Consider the following 18972-nt stretch of genomic DNA (forward strand, 5'->3'; position numbering starts at 1 on the left):
TAGCTATATTTATTCATTTTATATCCTGCTCTTACTTCAAGGAGCCCAGAGTGGTGTACTGCACACTTAGGTTTCTCCTCACAACAACCCTGTGAAGTAGGTTAGGCTGAGAGAGAAGTGACTGGCCCAGAGTCACCCAGCTAGTCTCATGGCTGAATGGGGATTTGAGCTTGGGTCTCCCCTGTCCTAGTCCAGCACTCCAGCCACTACACCATACTGGCTCTCAGAAGAGAGTTGATTCATGCTCTAGGTTGCCCCAAGACAGACCTCCATTTTATGCAAGTGTTAGTTGAATCTGATTCTAGAAACTTCAGTTTTGATGGTGTGATATGCATAAATATCCAAACATGTTCAACTTGCAATTTTTAAGTCATATTAGTGAAGGAAGAAACTGATAGGGGCTATTCATACAACCACATGGGCAGGCAGGGTTCAACCTACCTTCAGATTATCACTATCTTTGGTTCCCTGTTCACACAACTCATTTTCCTAACCTCTGGATACCCCACAAGGCACCGTGCAATGAACATGGTGCCTTGGGGGATTCCAGACACCTGCATCTGTGTCTCCGCTAGCTGCATGAAGCCCAAGGAAACCGGTTCTAGAGAATTCAAGACTCATGAAAAATCACAACAGTGCCCTTTAGACAGTCTCAGTGTGTTTTATTGAAAAGTATGCTTGCTGCTTAAGACATAATGGCACTTTTGATAACTAGTTACAGTATTTCCTCCCTCACACTAAAATACAATTTTTCATTTTTATCGTCTGTTCCCCACCATTCTTCATCAAGATGGCAAAGGCAGAAGTTAGGGAAAATCCACACATTAAAAAGTTTAATACTATGATGATCATTTGCAAACCAAATGGTTTAAGTAATTCAATCTTACCAGAGTTACCATTCATTCTATTGAAAAGTAGCTTGTAATGAGGTAGAAGTCAAGGCTGGATTAGACCCAGGAACAATAGGAATCCTTAGATTTTTGTAATTGGCATCATACCAAGCCAGATCAGGAAACAATGTAGCCCTGATACATCAAAACCCTAAGAGCCATTAAGCAGTAGCCAAACACTTAAGTAATCCCTCAAAGATAGAATATTATTATACAAGAGTACAAATGAGGAACTGATTGCCTCTGGGATTTTAACACTGATCACACATTTTTCTATACACCTTTTAGATGACAGTTTAGCAGGTACGAGTGTCTGCAGACTCAAGTTAATGGTTCCTGGCAAGCCTGCTAGTCCACGACACCATTCCAGTCAACATAGTAGCAAGTCAGGACTGAGCAGATTCCACCCAAAATAGCTTTGCCACTAGTCCTACTCAGCTAGTCAGTCAAGATGGGCAAGATGCTATAATACCAAGTATCACTTTGACAAGTTAATTTAAATCAGTGTTTCTCAAACTTGGGTCCCCAGATGATATTGGACTTCAGCTCCCATAATCCCCAGCCAAAGGCCACTGGGGCTGGGGATTATGGGAGTTGAAGTCCAATAACATCTGGAGACCCAAGTCTGAGAATCCCTGATTTAAAAGTTTCAACACATCACAGCCATATGGAAACATGGCAGTTTGGCATCTTTAGCTTACCTTACAAGGACTTTCCAGGAGTCAAGAGCTGTGCTCTCATCTTCATCCTACAGCTCTTATGTGGTTATGATGCCAAATGTTACCCTGAGTTAGCTCTCCACCACATCTGAACAGCCAAGCCTACCTATAGTCATATGTGGGCTTCTGCCAAGGCAGCAATTACAGCCTGGCTTATATTGACATTAAGACGACCACACTGAGCCCATTCCATGGCTGACATAAGGAAAAAATTACCTAGAATGAATCCCTTGAAATTAAAAAGGACATGTTAGTAGTACCTAGCTTTAATGAGACTACTTATCTTTATCATGTCAGCCCATATTCACGAGTGCAAAATACAATTACTTCAGCTAGTAAGTCACATTTCCAGTAGAAAATAGTAGAAGCTGATTACTGTGAGTCTACAAGCTAGTTAAGACGGCTATTTTAACCAAGTACAGCACCAAGCTCTATTTTAGGAAGTCAACTTAATCCAGCATTTTGCTGCATCAGACACGAAAGGCACACCAAGATGCACCCATTTTCTACTTGCCAAACTGGGGAAATGTTTACCCTCATACCATGCATGAAGTGTCTCCTCTCAGTTTGTAGTTCTAGGTTTTAGACAATCAGTAAGGCTCTGTAAATATTTGACTCTGGATAATACACACAGCCTACCTGGCACTATGTGAAGGCCACTGTTTCCACTGTGCACTGCTGTGCTTTTCTCAGTCCTGGTGGAGCCTCTTAAAAGAGAAACCAAGACCCAGCAACATCTGGGAAGGAGCACAGGGAATGATGTGGATTCCCCATTGAGCTCTATAGGGAAAGTGCTGGAAAGAACTCCACTTCCGAGTACTCTCCATGCACCTTCCCAGATGTTGCTAGGTTGCATTTTTCTTTAATGGGCTCCACAGGTGCAAAGAAAAAGCACAACAGTGCAGAGAGGGGAGTGGTCACCTTGAGGGTTGCGTGGAGGAATGATTGCTTTCACACAGCACCAGAGGCTATGCAAATTGTTCAACTGGATATTCAGAGCTAAGTATTCCACAGGCCTGATTGTCAGCATCCTCAGTTGTCCTTTAACCTAAACTATGTTTTTAGTGAACATTTTTAAGGTTTGAAACTAGACAAGTAGTTATTCTTCGAGGGCAGTGGGGAGTGCTCGATAAAGCAGCATTTACACTTGATGGACCTTGTATTGACTGGTGCTTCTCCCATAACATAGAATACTCTATTGTTTTAACATGTTTTGTTATTTAGGCAAAAACTTGGGAAGAGGGCAAGCCCAGCCATGTAGCTGAGGCACTTAAAATCCCCATATTATCTAGTTCTGCTGTAAACATTTGCTTCCATTTCATATTCCTCTGATTGCTTGAAACCATGATGCACTTTAGAATGCTGGATTAAATTGAGAGGCTTTAAAAAAGAAAGCTATGCTGCCTTGTCTTAAAGACTATCACAATGAGCCACAGCCAAGTTAGCATCTGCTTTAAGTAGATAGTACTTCATAGTGCTCTAGTCTGCAGTGATGCATTGCACAAAATTTAATGTTTCAACTATGTATTAGCCGTTTGTCCTGTTCAGTGTGCTTTTTTACAAGCTAGTATCTGGTCCAGGAAGTACTATATTAACAGAAATGTTTGAGATCACATGCTACTGGTGTTGTATACTTCAGTGTCCCAGGGAGTCTGGATTAAACACTAGAATAGCTGCCATGTTTTGGTGTTTTAGGCTCAGGCGTTTTAAAAATATGTCTTCACAGTTTTCTTATTAGGAATCCTGAAAGGAGTAAAAAAAGCAGTCCTCTTGCAACATGCTGTATGGCCCCCTAGCACAGAGGCAGGCACCAAAAGGCCACCGTGTTCTCAATCCTGGAATTAGGCTTTCAGCAGGGTCAGAGTTCCAAAAGGTTCTCTGCTTCAGCATAAAATAGATCCTTGCCCTTAAGTTTGCCAGGTCATGCTCCATCTTCTCTCTTCAGGATTGTCTCTAGCCAAAAGAAATATCCTTTTTTTACTGCAAGGTGTAAGCAACGCTTTTAACAACAGCAGTTATTTCTAGACCATCAAATTATATGGTGCAAGATTTGTATCACTATTTTTCGTTGTTCAAACATCAGAATTGGCTTTTGTCTCTAGCCTATACAATAAAGGCATTTCTCATGTAAAGTTGACAAGCATATTCACAACTAGGAGAAGCCAGGACAATAGACACTCTATATTGCTTCAAGACAGACATTTGCTGCTTGACCACCAGCTGCTCTCCCATAATGGGAGCTCTTTTGTATCAGTCATGACTGCTGTCAGCATCTAAACATATACGCATATGACAAATATTTATATACCGCTTAGCAACACAAGTTCCCAAAGTGGTTTACATATCTATCTATAAATAATAAATAGGCTCCCTGTCCCCAAAGGGCTCAGTCTAAAAAAGAACCACAAGAGACACCAGCCACAGCCACTGGAGGGATGCTGTGCTAGGGATGGATAGGGCCAGTTGCTTGCCCCCTGCTAAATAAAGAGAATCTCTTTTCAAAAGGTGCCTCTTTGCTTAGTTTGCAGGGGTGCATTTCTCTTCATATGTACTTCTCTTCAGCCTTTCAAGGATCAGAAAAGTGAAGTTAGCAGCTTTGATATTTGCCAACACCTCTTATCCTGACAAACAAGCATGCAGGATCCAGAATGCAGCAGGGTGTTTTGCTGAAAAGCAGTATATAAATATTCATAGTACTAGCAGAGCTTGAAGTGAGTTGAGCCTGTATTTCCAGAACTGTCCAAATAGGTAAAGAAATAAGGGATTCTTCATCTTCTCATAAGAACTGCTAGGGCTTTTGCATACTTATACTTTTCTAGCTCACTTCACCCCACAGGCTCACAAAGTTCTACAAAATCATTAACAGCAGGCTTTCAGAGCCTAATTTAGGCATCACGCTGGACTTAGACATTACAAGTCAAGCCATCCAGAAGTACTCACCTTCTAGGAACCAGTTTCTGGGATAGTGGGAAGATGGGCTATCCTGTAGTAGCTGTGCTTTAGTTGCTGTGCTGTGCGACCAGACACAATCCATTTTAGCTTCTGAACATTTGGTTTGGAGCACTTGCTTGAGGAATATTCTGTGAGGCACTTTGACACAAGTTCTTTCCAAAAGAACAGCTCTCTGCCATTTATCTGCAGAAGGCAAGTTTGGAAACTATATCACCCAGTATTAAGCAAAATTAAGGTGAGCAGGTGACATCCAGGGAGAAAGACAGGCAGCCAGATACACACTTGGTTCTTGGCATGTGATGTTAAGGCCAATTAAACTGACTCTAGTATAAACTGTAAAACTTTACTCTTGGTGGCCAGCCTGCATTTACCACAACTCTAAAGTTTATTCATGTAAGTTTACCCTCTGATAATAACTATTACTTGCCCTTGATGTCCAGTTTATTACAAGCACAATTTGTCCAAAGCAACTAATTCCCTACTGCATAGGTACTACTATACCCTGTATTCCAAAGCACAATGCTCATAGGAGAAGGGAACCAGCACTCCAGTAGAGAGCAGCTAGCCAATTCCATTGTAAACTGTTTCAAGCTAACAGTATCATAAATCAAGATTGCTCCTGTGGCTGAACTACAGAACCTACTGTGCCATTAGCTTGGTACTCCATTATATCAATGCTACAAGACATTTTGAGTTTGGAAATGCAGACAACCAGATCAGCACAGATATTCAGTAGAGAATGTCCTTTCAGACAATCATCTCATCCATATTTTCTTCCAAAACGAATAGAGCCCTGTTCTATAAGGTTCAGGCACTACAGATTTCCCCCCAATATCTCAGTTTCACTTTTTAGTTTAGTATTTAGTATTAGCTACAGCTTACCTTGGAATGTATTCTGAGACATTCTATCATCTCCATCAGCTCCAGCAGCTTCTCTTCTTCAGATTCCAGAGCCATTATTGAAAGAGCCAACACAGATGGCTGAAGCAAACAGAAATCAATCAGACTGGCAACTAATTACATTACGCTTCTGCAAAATACTGGCAGGTATGTACTGGAGATCCTTACCTTTGCTTTAGAAAAGACAATTCTGCAGTGACATGCCTTAAGCTGAACTTCAAGTCTCTCAAAATTAAGCTGTTTTTTCCTGCAAAGAAAGAAGTCAAGTTTTGTCAATTATAAACAGTCAATGGCAAGAACAACCTTTTTCTAGCCTTGAGTAGCAATTAGATTAAAATGATCCGGAATAATTGCCAATGTTAACTCTTATGAGTGGTTACCCAGAGTTGCAACACATTGCAACTCTGGACCAGTTCACACAATCAACATGATATTGGACCAGTTCACACAAGCAACAAGTTATGGTTAGTTTGGATTGGGAATGCCGCCTGAAATCTACCAAGACCACATGCTCTTTTCCTTCCTCTGTCGTTGAGATCCCTTTGTGTTTAAATGATGTGATGCTAGGAAGTGTCACAACTCAGAATGCAAAATAGAGATTAAATTCTATTTTTACATCCTATTTTGAAAAAGCTCCCATGGCTCATCTCTGAGCAGAATGTGATTTAACTCTGGTTCAGAGACCTAGGATGTAAATACAGTTGCACACCAGAGATTACATAGTCAGGTTGGTGGTGGTGGTGGTTGGGGGAGAGCATGTGACTCAGCAGCTTTGGGTTGGGCTCTTGATCCAAACCATTTACTGATCATGTGAATCAATCCACTCTGTCAACTGCAGGACTACAGAAACACTTGTTCATCCTTATTCATAAGTAGAAGTGAACTTAGTTTGGAATATCAAGTTTTGATTTAGATGCAGCTTGCATGGAAACCCAGCAATCAGAAGCATTTCACCTCCAAAACTAATGATACTTCCTCATGTTCCCTCTCCTGCCCCCTTAGACACCATTTTAGCGGGGGGGGGGGAAGATAGGGAACACAACCCCCCCTATACAATGCAGTTATTTTATATAAACCAGACAACTAGCGGTTGGCTATCTAACGCATAACAAACTTGCAATCCTGTTGCAATGCATGCCTGTTGACAATCAATAGGCAAAGGTACAGTGAGGGAAATAAGTATTTGATCCCCTGCTGATTTTGTCCGTTTGCCCTCTGACACAGAAATGTCCAGGCTATAATTGGAATGGTAGGTTTATTGTAGCTGTGAGAGACAGAACAACAACAAACAAACCCTCAAAAGCCCAGTGCCCAAAAGTCAGCGATGGATTTGCATTGTAGTGAGGGAAATAAGTATTCGATCCCCTATCAACCAGCAAGATTTCAGGCTCCCAGGTGTCTTTTCACTATATGCAGGTAACGAGCTGAGATGAGGAACACCCTCTGTAAGGGAGTGCTCCTAATTCCAGCTTGTTACAGTACCTGTATAAAAGACACCTGTCCATAGAAGCAAGCAATCACTCAGCTTCCAAACTCACCACCATGCCCAAGACCAAAGAGCTGTCGAAGGATGTCAGGGGCAAGGTTGTAGACCTGCACAAGGCTGGACTGGGCTACAAGACTATCGCCAAGCAGCTTGGTGAGAAGGTGACTACAGTTGGCACGATAACTCGCAAATGGAAGAAACACAAAATAACTGTCAATCTCCCTCGGTCTGGGGCTCCATGCAAGATCTCACCTCGTGGAGTTGCAATGAACATGAGAACGGTGACAAAGCAGCCCAGAACTACACGGGGGGAACTTGTCAATGATCTCAGGGCAGCTGGAACCATAGTCACCAAGAAAACAATTGGTAACACACTACGCCGTGAAGGACTGAAATCTTGTAGTGCCCGCAAGGTCCCCCTGCTCAAGGCAGCACATGTACAGGCCCGTCTGCAGTTTGCCAATGCACATCTGAATGATCCAGAGGAGAACTGGGCGAAAGTGTTGTGGTCAGATGAGACCAAAATCGAGCTCTTTGGCATCAACTCAACTCGCCGTGTGTGGAGGAGGAGGAATGCTGCCTATGAGCCCAAGAACACCATCCCCACCGTCAAACATGGAGGTGGACACATTATACTTTGGGGGTGTTTTTCTGATAAGGGGACAGGACACCTTCACCGCATCGAAGGGACGATGGACGGGACCATGTACCGTCAGATCTTGGGTGAGCACCTCCTTCCCTCAGCCAGGGCATTGAGAATGGGTCGTGGATGGGTATTCCAGCATGACAATGACCCAAAACACACAGCCAAGGCAACAAAGGAGTGGCTCAAGAAGAAGCACATGAAGGTCCTGGAGTGGCCCAGCCAGTCTCCAGACCTTAATCCCATAGAAAATCTGTGGAGGGAGCTGAAGGTTTGGGTTGCCAAACATCAGCCTCGAAACCTTTCTGACTTGGAGAGGATCTGCAAAGAGGAGTGGGACAACATCCCTCCTGGGTTGTGTGCAAACCTGGTGGCCAACTACAAGAAACGTCTGACCTCTGTGATTGCCAACAAGGGTTTTGCCACCAAGTACTAAGACATCTTTTGTGAAGGGATCGAATACTTATTTCCCTCACTACAATGTAAATCCATCGCTGACTTTTGGGCACTGGGCTTTTGAGGGTTTGTTTGTTGTTATTCTGTCTCTCACAGCTACAATAAACCTACCATTCCAATTATAGCCTAGTCATTTCTGTGTCAGAGGGCAAATGGACAAAATCAGCAGGGTATCAAATACTTATTTCCCTCACTGTATCTTCAGTCTCCATTTCTCTCTAAATGTAGACATGCAACCACCACTCATCACCTTGTCTTAATATTCCAGCTTCAGTGTGAAAGGGAGGCTTTACCTGTCGCAGCTTAGGTTGTCATGCAGGACTGAGTGAAAGAGCTGCAGGAACTGAAAAGCAGTTGTTGCTCTCACTTTCCCACAAAGTTTGTCTAGAAGAATCTCCTCCATTCTCATCAGGTCAGAAACCGTGAACCGGTACTGACTTAGTCGGATTAAGTCAGTGGCTAATGGAATATTTCTCTCTTCTTCCGTTGCTTTCACAGCCAGGTAGAAGCAGCTTAGCCCAACACAGCCCAAGTGTTTTGGCTGTACCTAGAAGAGAAGGTTTAAGCTTTAAGACAAGGTGGTTTCCACTGAAGATTATCTACAACATCAAAAATGTGTTTTATATTTAGGCGGCAACTCTATGCACACTTGCACAGAAGTATGTACCTTTCAGCTCATTCATATTTGCTTTTGATTCAACAAAGGTTTCTTGGGTTTGACTTCGCACAGACTAGAAGGCAGCCAAACAAGGCTTTTCTGTTTTTCACGGCAACTGCTGGATTTGAGCAGTGCTAGTTTATTTGAAGTACCTTTTAAAAACAATCCAGATAGTTTGTTAAAAACAATGCCAGACTGAACTACCAACCCTTTGAACTGAACACCAATGCAGTCCCAATGCAGAGTTTTAGTGCCCAGTTCTGATCACGCACCCGACACCAAAGATTTCCCTTATGCGTTCCGTGTTTCAGTTCAGTGTAGACCAATTCCTTTGCAGAAATGGCAACAGAGACGATCTCTGTGCATATCTAGCAATAGTTTGTTGCTAGAGCAGTCTTACAGGGACACAACATTTGTTTAGAACCCACTACTCTCTGCTATACAGAGCTACTACCAGCAGCTTTCCATATACTCTCAGCAATCCAACACAGATCAGATCCCTATAGCGAGACTAGAAGAGGCGACTTTGAACGTAACAGGCCTTTGCTTAAGAACTCCTGGCAGAAGCTCAGATTGTTCCTTGCACAGCCCATCTTAAGATGCTACTAGTTCATACCCACTACAGTAGAAAATTAACTATCAGATAAATTGTCCATGGACAGTTAGGTTTCCTGCAGGATATCCAGCAGGAGCCTACCGCACCAGCCAGTGTTCCCTCTAACAGGGATTCCCAGATATTGCTGACTACAGCTCCCAGAATCCAGTGCAATGGCTTTTGCTTGGGGATTCTGGGAGTTGTAGTCAACAATTTCTGAGAATCCCTGCTAGAGGGAACACTGACTCCAGCCTGTGCCTGGTTAGGTAGGTAATGGGCTTTTATAATGCAGCAGCATCTAGGCCCCATTGTGTTTTAAGCAGCCATCTGTCTCTATGCAGTTTGTGGATAAAGCATTATACTGTAGCTACCTGATCCCATTAATCTCTGTGCCAGAGCAACCAGTGAACAGGATGGATCAGCATGGGGCATTAGGGTTCCTATATTGGTTTTAGCACAACACTTGCATGAAGAGCCCAGGTCTAGTATTTGCACGGATGCTAGCAGTGACATCTGTTCTCATTTCAGACAAAGTTATTCACACATAAGCGCTCTTCATGTTACTTCATCTACTTGTTGCTAAACCATTCAGAAGTCTTGGCATTTGGACAAGCAGCTGATTTATTGCCTTTGTTTTAAACCAATTGTTTGTCAGTCAGTTACACACTGTCTGCTTCAAATACTGCACACATCAGAATGAAAATTAGTATGCATATTTACAAAAATGTTCTGTGTTTCAAGTACAAACTTTGGCTCAGCCCCCACACTGCTTTTTCAAGGGGGTCAGAAAAGATGTATAACACAATGCAAGTGCAATGATAGTCATCGAGATGACAGTCCAGTTACAATTACATATTTCATATTCAAAACCAAGTTCAGCCTCTGCACCTATCTTCCAAGGGGCTTAGGAGCAAGCAACACCTCTTCAACACTGTGCTTTTCTAGTGTTTGAACAGAAGAAACAAAGACCCATTCTATATATAGTTAGTCATGCTAAGTCTGATTTCAGTCAAATGGGTTTTCAAACCATAACTACATGCAAGACTACAGACTAATGTCGCGTTCAAGTTCAAGTGCAGCTGAATACTTAGAAATCCATATATTGCACAGCCCTACAACTTAAGGTGGCATAGCTTGACACTCTTCAAAGCTTACCTTCATTTTTGATAAAAACCTGTCCAAGTAGTTCACAGCAAGAGAAAATGTCTCTGTATCAAAGCCAAAGAACTGACTTAAACTAAGTAGGTCTTTCACTTCAAAGTCTCGCAACCTTGCAGTCATTCGGAGCCCGTTATCATGAGCAGATTCAATTATTCTCAGGCCAGAAAACCTTGGCTGACATCTTAACTCCTGTTCCAGCAGCACATTCAGCTGATGCAGCAATTCCAGAGTTCCACTTGTCACAAGCATTTCAATCATCTGAAATACAAGACTTGGTTCAGAACAACTGCTTACAGCAAAAGTTTTGTTTTTGTTTTTAAAATGTCAAGTTGTGGGAAGATCACATTTGATCTTTCATTAGTTGCAGACTATTAGCAACATCCACTAGTACAACATCAAAGGCTGTAAGATCTAATGTGTTATCTTAGCAAAATACATTTCCACCAAATACCGTTCTTAAATCCACATTTGCTGATGCAATGCAAATGCAAGAAGTGCGGGGGTTGGTAGCTGAGAATATGCAGGCAGGCAGAAAAATTGATACTCTTCTGTGAGTGTGTCTCCTCACAGGCAATTTTTCCTTCAGCTAGGCTTATTTCTACTTTTGGAGCCCAACTGGGGGAGCGTGGCGCAGGAGAATATTAAACACAACCTGGTGAGGTATCCTCCGCAGGCGAGAATCAGGAGATGAGGATTAAGCATCTCCCTTCCAGCTATTTCTCAGCTCCCAGTTTGCCATGTGAGGAAAACAAGGGGATCAGAAAGTTATACTTCTTGAAAAATCACTCTTCTTGAAAGGTTAGAGTAAGATTGTCTAAAGAGAATGCAGTGGCACAGTAAACAAAAGCAACTGAGCAGGGCAGCACAAGGAGTGGGTAAGAGAAAGCTGCAGCTGCTGGGCCTGTCAATACAGTAAGAAGTCTAATGTGCATGAGGCCAAGCACCACCCCCCTCAAGTTTTGGCTTGCTAACAAGGCCAACTCACATTTGTGAACACCTGACAAGCACTTCATCATTTATAAGCAGTGACAAGACTTTACAAGTGATAGGCAAGGGCAAGAGATATCAGCCATGGCTAGGCATTCTACAGGTACAGGGCTCAAAGAACTTTGGGGCCTGTGCCGAAACAGAAGTTGCCTCCTCTTTAAACATATTGAGTCTGCATTTATAATACTACATATAAGACAACCATTCTGCTAGGTCTATGGCTTACAGTTTCAGACACCATTACATCTAAAAGAGAGCACTCATGGGAAAATGAAGCCCTGGATCTTCCAGGTACATGCTCAGGTTAGTGGATGAAGACCCAGGGCTTCATTATCCCATGAAGGTTTGATACCAAAGTTTATTCTAAGTTGGACTCAATAAGAGTCAAAAAGTGCGTTTGACTAATCAAGCAATTAGTCCTGTGATAAACAGTTTATACAAGGTTGTGAAAACTGAAACAGTAATTTTTCATTTTTATTTCTTTTTACCAATTTCATTTTTCTCAACTTATTAAACCCCTTAAGCCCAACTACACAAACATTTCGCAATGCACATTTTTTGACACTGCATAAAATGTGCCCAGCTGCACATTAGCATAATAAGTCATGTTTGCCAATATGAAAAAGGAGGGGGGGGAGGCAGGGGCTCTTAATGATCAGAAACGGCATACCTTGCCGCAAAGGCATATTTTGCATCATTCCAGTATGTGGGATTCCAGTGGGAAGCCTTTTAACACCACTGTATGCCTTAGTTGCTAGTTGACAGGCTCGTTTGTTGTAGAGCCCTGTAGCCAAACTCCTTTAAGATCACTTCATCCCTTTGAAGGAGGTGTGGCCTTCTCTTTCTGCCAGCCAGGGTCTACTCTACAGGGGCCGTGCGCCAACCAAGATTGCACAGGCAACATTTCGTTTGGGCTGCGTGCAGAACGGGGCCGAGGAGAAAACAGTCCCAGTGATGAAGAAGGGGGCGTGCCAGCTTAGCTGCATCACGAACTGAATCGAAGACCCTCTCTACTGTCAGTCGGTTCCCGACGCACATGCCTAGACTTGCCTTTCTCTCGCGATTCGAGAGGCTCCGCACGTCAGATATGAGCATAGGGGATTGACCATCGCCCCACTTCAGGGCCCGCTTATTCACCCATAAGCACTCATCCCAACACACTTACCACGTTTCAGACCAGCCAACACTTACCTTGAACAGGCGGCGAAAGAAAAAAAAAAGAATTGCAGGCTCTTGGTCAAGGCTGGTGATTCTCTGAGCTGACGTTAAGTTAAAAATAAATTAAGGGCTATGCTCCAAATAGATAATTTAAATTAAATAAATAAATCGTGCTACAGGCTGCCTGCTTTGCATAAAACAAAACGTGTATGTGTTTTATTAAGAGAAGAGGCAGCACAGCTGCCTTCAAATGCTAAGCGAAGCGCTGAACAAAGCAAACTTCCTTTCCATCTCGGCTACTCCGGCTGTTGACTCCGCCCCAAGTTTTTAATGGAGGAAGTGCTGCTCTCTCCCATTGGTTAATACGCTGGACTAGTAGCCAATCAAAACGGGCGGTTCTGCATCAGTCCCTGACAGGGAGAAGGAAACCACAGAGAGAGAAAACTGGAGCCAAGCTCGATCGCTGCCTAGTGGATTGATTTGATGGCTCGCTTCTGTTTCTGTTAAACTGGTTGGAGCTCAACGCGTCTGCCTTTAATTGAGATCGTGGTGAATGGATTTTGGGGCGTCACAGAGATAATTGCAATTATTCTGGTTAATCTTTGCTCCAACCTGAAGTGTGTTTTTATAGCTTTTGCGGACAAACCGCTAAAAGAATGATCAGTCATTGCAAGCAAAGAGACGCAAATTCCGTGGTACAAGCATTAATGTTAACAAGCGAGCCAGATGGCTTGTACAAATAGGCGACTACACTGATCAGTTTCAGCATCCAGCATCCATTCAATTTATGGAGATCATGACAGAGTGGTTATAAGTTACCAGTGCAGTGTACTGATAGTAATAATCACTGAACTACATTACAGGGTTGTTGTAAATCACTTTTGTTCAATTTTGCCCCACACCTTTACTTGTAATGTAGGGATAACAACGGTGTATTTCATTACAGGATTGTTGTAAACCACTGTGTCTCAGTCAGCCTCCCCACCTGCAATATGGGAGAAATATTACAAAGCTATATTTGCATTTGCAGTGCATTTAAATGTTTTAATTTTCTCTTTTTTAAAAAAAAATATTTTCTTTCTACAATGAGATCTGATTAACTGCCCTGAGCAATTTTGGAAGGGCAGTATAAAAATCAAATAAATAAATAAATAAATAAGAAAGATCAAGAACATCCAGTGTTGCTTCTATTTCTAGCAGAGGCCTTACTGTCCAATCAACACAACGATAGAGTTCCAGGTTTTTCAGTTTTCTTTCCTGATTTCAAAAACAACCAGGAAATCTGATCTGAGACAAAGGCATTTTTTTGCCAAATGCTTTCTTATATCTGTGAGAGAAGTGAAGAAGGCAGAAGGATTCAGGCTTGGGGGAGTATTTGCAGGTTGCACAAAGGCCTTGTTCTGAGGGACCTTGGAAGGGATGTACCTAACACTGCATGAGGCTATGCATGCATACTTGGGAGTAAGTTCTGCTCAACACATGTGCAATCTGTATACAGTGTGTGCATATATATGTATCCATACACAGTTGTGTATGGATACAGATATATATTTGTATTCAACATGTTGTGTTCAACATACGTACAATAGTACCCGGCATTTGATGGGGCCTGCATCCCAATTCACTTTTAAAATGAATGCATGTACAGTAATTCACACACAAACATGTGCATGTGTACATACACTTGAATGCCCATGTAACAATGTCTGAATGAGGCTTTTGTTTGAACAAGTACACATGCAGCAGACTTACTAAGGCTGTTCTCATGAGCAGCCTAACCCAGGCTAGAGCAGCCCAGCCTGGGTTAGGTTTCTCGTGTGCAGCAGCCATCAGGATCTGCACAGATTCCAGCTCGGGGCACCTGCTAAACCCAGCTTTTAACCCCAGCCTCTTACCAAGGTTAAGGGTGCAACTTTGCAGCCCAAGCGGACACAGAGACAGGTGCCTAGAATGCCCATTGCATGGGGGTATCCCCAATGCACTGCGCTTGTTGTATGGTGCATTGTGGGATACGTGGAGGACAGGAAAATGCTTGGAGCAGCGTAGATTGTCTGGGATCATGAGACACACACCCAGCAGCAGCAGTCTGCTGATTATCTGGGGGGAAGATGTTGGCAAAACCTCCCCCCACCAACTCCATGTGAATAGCCTCCCTGTAGTAAGTCCCATTGTATTTGTGGGACTTACGTAATGCTTGAATTATGAGGGAAGAGAGGGGTGGCTTAATGAAATCCACAGATCACCTCCTGCCGCAACATTTTAATTAAATGCCTCCCCTATAGCCTTCTTTAAAAAGGAGCTAGTAAAAGGACCATCACAAAAGGCGGGTGAGGCTGTGCCTCTTCTGCCCTTCTAGTAACTTGAGCACAGAACTTCCTTTTGAATAAGTATGTTTAGACTGGTGCTGCACGAGACTCAAAAGACTATTTTAAAAAGAGGATTATATTAGCCTTAAAGTAGTACTTACTTGGAAGCAACTCTAGGAACACAATATTTTCTGTTCCCCAGCAATGAATAAGAAGGCCCAACATTCTTTGAAAACCCAAGTTACACAGTGATGTAGTTGCACATTCAGAAGTGCAGGCGTCCTCCATGACAGCTCCCATGGCCATGCCCACCCCAACAGCCAGAGAGGCCAAGAAGTACCAGCAAGCCATCCCTGCACGCCCCCCACCTTCACTACACTTCTGAAGTTACGCTGACGTTAACTTTGCTAAAATAACCAGAGCCACAGTGTTTGCAAGACCAGAGAAGGAAATCCAGGGGTGTAGCTATAACTAAATGGGGGGGGGCACGCAAACGCCCTGAGCCCATGATGATGGGGACCAGCTGGCTGAGAAACAAACTATTCTTCACTCTCCCCTCCATCTCCCTGACTCATTGACAAGCTACTGGCTCCTAATCAGAGTGTGGGGAGTGTGTGATATCATTTCAACATGAGCAAAAGAAAGTGCACAACCCAAATATTTTATTTTTCATTATGTCATTTTTTTTCCTGCAGCAAAGACATGAGGGTGGGGAGAGAAAAAGAAGGCTCAGGGGCCCATCTTCACTTCTTGTCCCAGGGCCCACTTCAACCTTGCTAAGTCCGTGGGGAAACTGATACAGAAGGCTCTTCATTTTCACATGAAGCTGTATTCTGTAACTAAACCATAAATTCACCCAGAAACATTTTCTGAAAAATTCAAAGGTTCAAGGGTTGAGAAACTAAACAGGAAATTGTTTCACAGTGGAGGGAAGTGAGAAGTGGGGTCTCCCAGGGATCTGTACTGGGACCAGTGCTCTTTAATTTATTTATAAATGATCTAGAAGTTGGGGTAAGCAGCAAAGTGGCCAACTTTGTAGCTGACACTGAACTATTTAGGTAGTGCAATCCAAAACAGACTGTGAGGAGTTCCAAAAGGATCTAACCAAACTGGCAACAAAATGGCAGATGCAGTTCAATGTAAGCAAGTGTAAAGTGATGCATATTGGGGCAAAAAAATTCTCAACTTCACACATACTGAACTTCACATATACATCAACTGTAGGTGACTGACCAGGAGAGAGATCTTGGAGTTGGCAACTTTGTAGGCTTGATTTTTAACTGATTCCTCCCTTTCTTTTGCCATTGTAGAATTGGCAACCAAAAAAATGGCAACCAAGATTATCAAGGGCCTAGAGCACTTTCCTTATGAGGCAAGGTTGTTGTGGAATAATTATTTTTCCTCTATACATAATTGACCAGGAAGCCAACTTTATCTGAGAAACAAGAGTTTGATATTTATTACTAACTAAACATAAGTTAAGAAAACAAATAACAGACTAATGGTTTCTTATGCAGAGAAAGAGAACCTCTTTGAACTCAGGACAGCATGTAAGGAGGAGACAAATAATCTGTGACTCTACCTCCAAGAAAGTACAGACACATTCAAACATAGACAAGCATGCCCCACTAAAAGAACTGGGACAACGTTATGGCAAAATCCCAACATCCCCCTTCTCATTCTTTAATTCATTCTTTAATTCATTCTTTAATTCATGAGTCCAGTGCCTCTTGCAGATTCTGAAATTGTTCTCTGGCTAGAGGCTTTGTGAGAATGTCTGCCACCATCTCCATGGTGTTGCTGACCACACAAATGGTGCCTGCACATGTGCATGCTGGCATTGTGTGGGCGGTTATCGGGATGCACACCACCCCAGCAGGAAGCTGCATGGGGTGACAGAGAGCAGGTAAGGGCTGGTCTCCTTTTCTTAAAATTCCTGGTACAATTATCTTAAAAGTGCTTGAACTGCACTTAGAACCGCTGTTTGGGCACATCCCTAATAATATGTTTTAAGTTTGGTTTTGTCCCATTCCACAGCTCAAAGAGTGTTACTCTTTTAGTTTTAGTAGGTAGTCTATTCTGAAAATAAGTTGCAGTCATTACAGCTTCTCTGCAATATTTATTCTCCAGGCCTGAATCAAGGAGCATACTTCTAGACATTTTAATCCAGGTTCTGTTCTTTCTCTCCACGACCCCATTTGCTCTGGAGTATAAGGTATTGTTTTCTCATGTTTAATTCCTTGTTACTTTAAGTATTCCTCAAGAGGAGGAGCCCAGTTGGCAACCAGCTAGCAGCTTCATTCATGAACTCCCATCCCACTACTGGCCTCATCCCCTGTGAATGCTATCTACTCAGTCAAATCATACCAACCAAAGAAAAGAAAACAAATAGGATTAGCCCCAGCAATGATACCAGAGTTCATCAGTCAGCTAAGGCAGGGAAACAGATGAGAATCGACTCCTACATTCCACCCACATACCAAATGAAGACATGAGTTCTCTACCAACTAAGAACAGATTTATGGCCATGGGCCGGCATTAAATCAGGTTGCTTCCATGCCATCTCAGAGGGCTGGCCTGAGAAACCCACCGGAACAGGGAAATAGGGGACCTAAATTTTCGAGACATGTACTACCCCCACCCCATCACCTCATCACTCAACATTTAAGTCTCCTCTCACTCAGCCTATCTCCTCTCAGCACTAATAACAATTCTAGGATACCTAAAAGATATAATAGCCACAGTGGACAATCTCAGGCATGCCTTTGATCAATTTATATTCCAAGGTCACCAAGGGGTTAAAAGCCCAGCTGAACTCATCATTGGCAACACTTGGGCAGCCCCCTCCATCGTATCTGTTACCATCTCTCCACGTAAGATGCCAACAGGACAACCAGAAACAAACAGCCCAACTAACTTTCTCTGAGTGCTGTAGCCAACCTAGATCCTCCCTGAGATATCTGGAAATGGCCATAAATGGATAAACTGCAGGGCAATAACACTTTCCTTGTGCCAGCTATTAAACTGTCATCCAAAGAATGTTAATCTAAAATATTATCACTTTTACTCCAGCCGATTAGTTTCCAGGTGTCTTTCCCTATCGTTCCAATAAACAACGATGCCAACTAGGCTTATGAAATTGGCTGAAAGTCTTCAGATTTATGGCATTAGACCCATGAGGGTTTTTGCAGACCAATTAGTTCAATCTCTGACCACCAGGCAAATGATCAATAGCCCTCTAGATAAGACCGCCAAAGCACTGAACACTAACTGCAATAAATCTTCTAGCCTTGCCAAGCCTCAGCAGATTAACCCCTTACTAGCTGAAGGACCCCAACTGCACAAATCCATTCATGACAACCTGGCAGATCTAAAGAGCCAACACACTGCTCGATGGAGCCTGCACATCACACCTTTTGCCACAGAAACAACAATTGGCATACGCAACTTTCAGGGACACTGCCCCACGATCCACAGACCCTGGAAAACTGTATGCCAGTGACCCACACTTGAATGACATCATCACACTGATCTCCCCAGCCAACTTGCCTGAGCCATGGGACCCTCCGGCCCATCCCGCAGAGCTCCCATGACCAGAGACAGGCCTAGTGACCCCTGAGATAGAAGCACTGGATCATACAAGTGCCCCCCACCTCCTCCACCACCACTCCAGCAAGAGACCCAGCTGCCTAGCTCACCTCCTGGAGATCCTCTGGAGCCCCCAAGGAGAATCCCCACCCAGACTCCCACTCTCAGTGTGACTCTCTGACATCCAAAAAACCAGCATGAGGTCTACATACTGTCCTGGAACGTAGCTGGATGGTCTATCTCCAGCAGAGATCCAGAGCGCCCTGGGGATGATAGTCTCCACCACTCTGTGCACATCATCAGCACCACTTCCCCCACTCAAACAGTACACTATGGCTGTTCTAATCCACTTCAGACACAGCTCCCTACTGATAATGAACACTTACCTCCCTCCAATGCATCAAAAACTAGAACACTCTATAGCCGACCTCCTTCTCACCAACCCCAACACGTATGTGGTGCTGGGTGGTGAC

General features: G+C 43.2%; 1 protein-coding gene across 1 annotated transcript; it reads right to left on the reverse strand.

Moving 5' to 3' along the window:
- Positions 1-641: 641 nt before the first annotated feature.
- On the reverse strand, positions 642-12923 carry CCNG1 (cyclin G1). The gene is made up of 7 exons (XM_053298225.1): positions 12639-12923; positions 10455-10718; positions 8340-8593; positions 5630-5708; positions 5444-5542; positions 4550-4744; positions 642-3562 (listed from the first exon to the last, which is right to left on the reverse strand). Exons 2-6 carry the CDS (start codon positions 10716-10718, stop codon positions 4553-4555), a joined length of 888 nt encoding a protein of 295 aa, XP_053154200.1. The 5' UTR covers positions 12639-12923; the 3' UTR covers positions 642-3562; positions 4550-4552.
- Between the last annotated feature and the right edge of the window lie 6049 nt (positions 12924-18972).

Source organism: Hemicordylus capensis, chromosome 2 (genome assembly GCF_027244095.1).
Source record: "Hemicordylus capensis ecotype Gifberg chromosome 2, rHemCap1.1.pri, whole genome shotgun sequence".
Lineage (NCBI taxonomy): Eukaryota > Metazoa > Chordata > Lepidosauria > Squamata > Cordylidae > Hemicordylus > Hemicordylus capensis.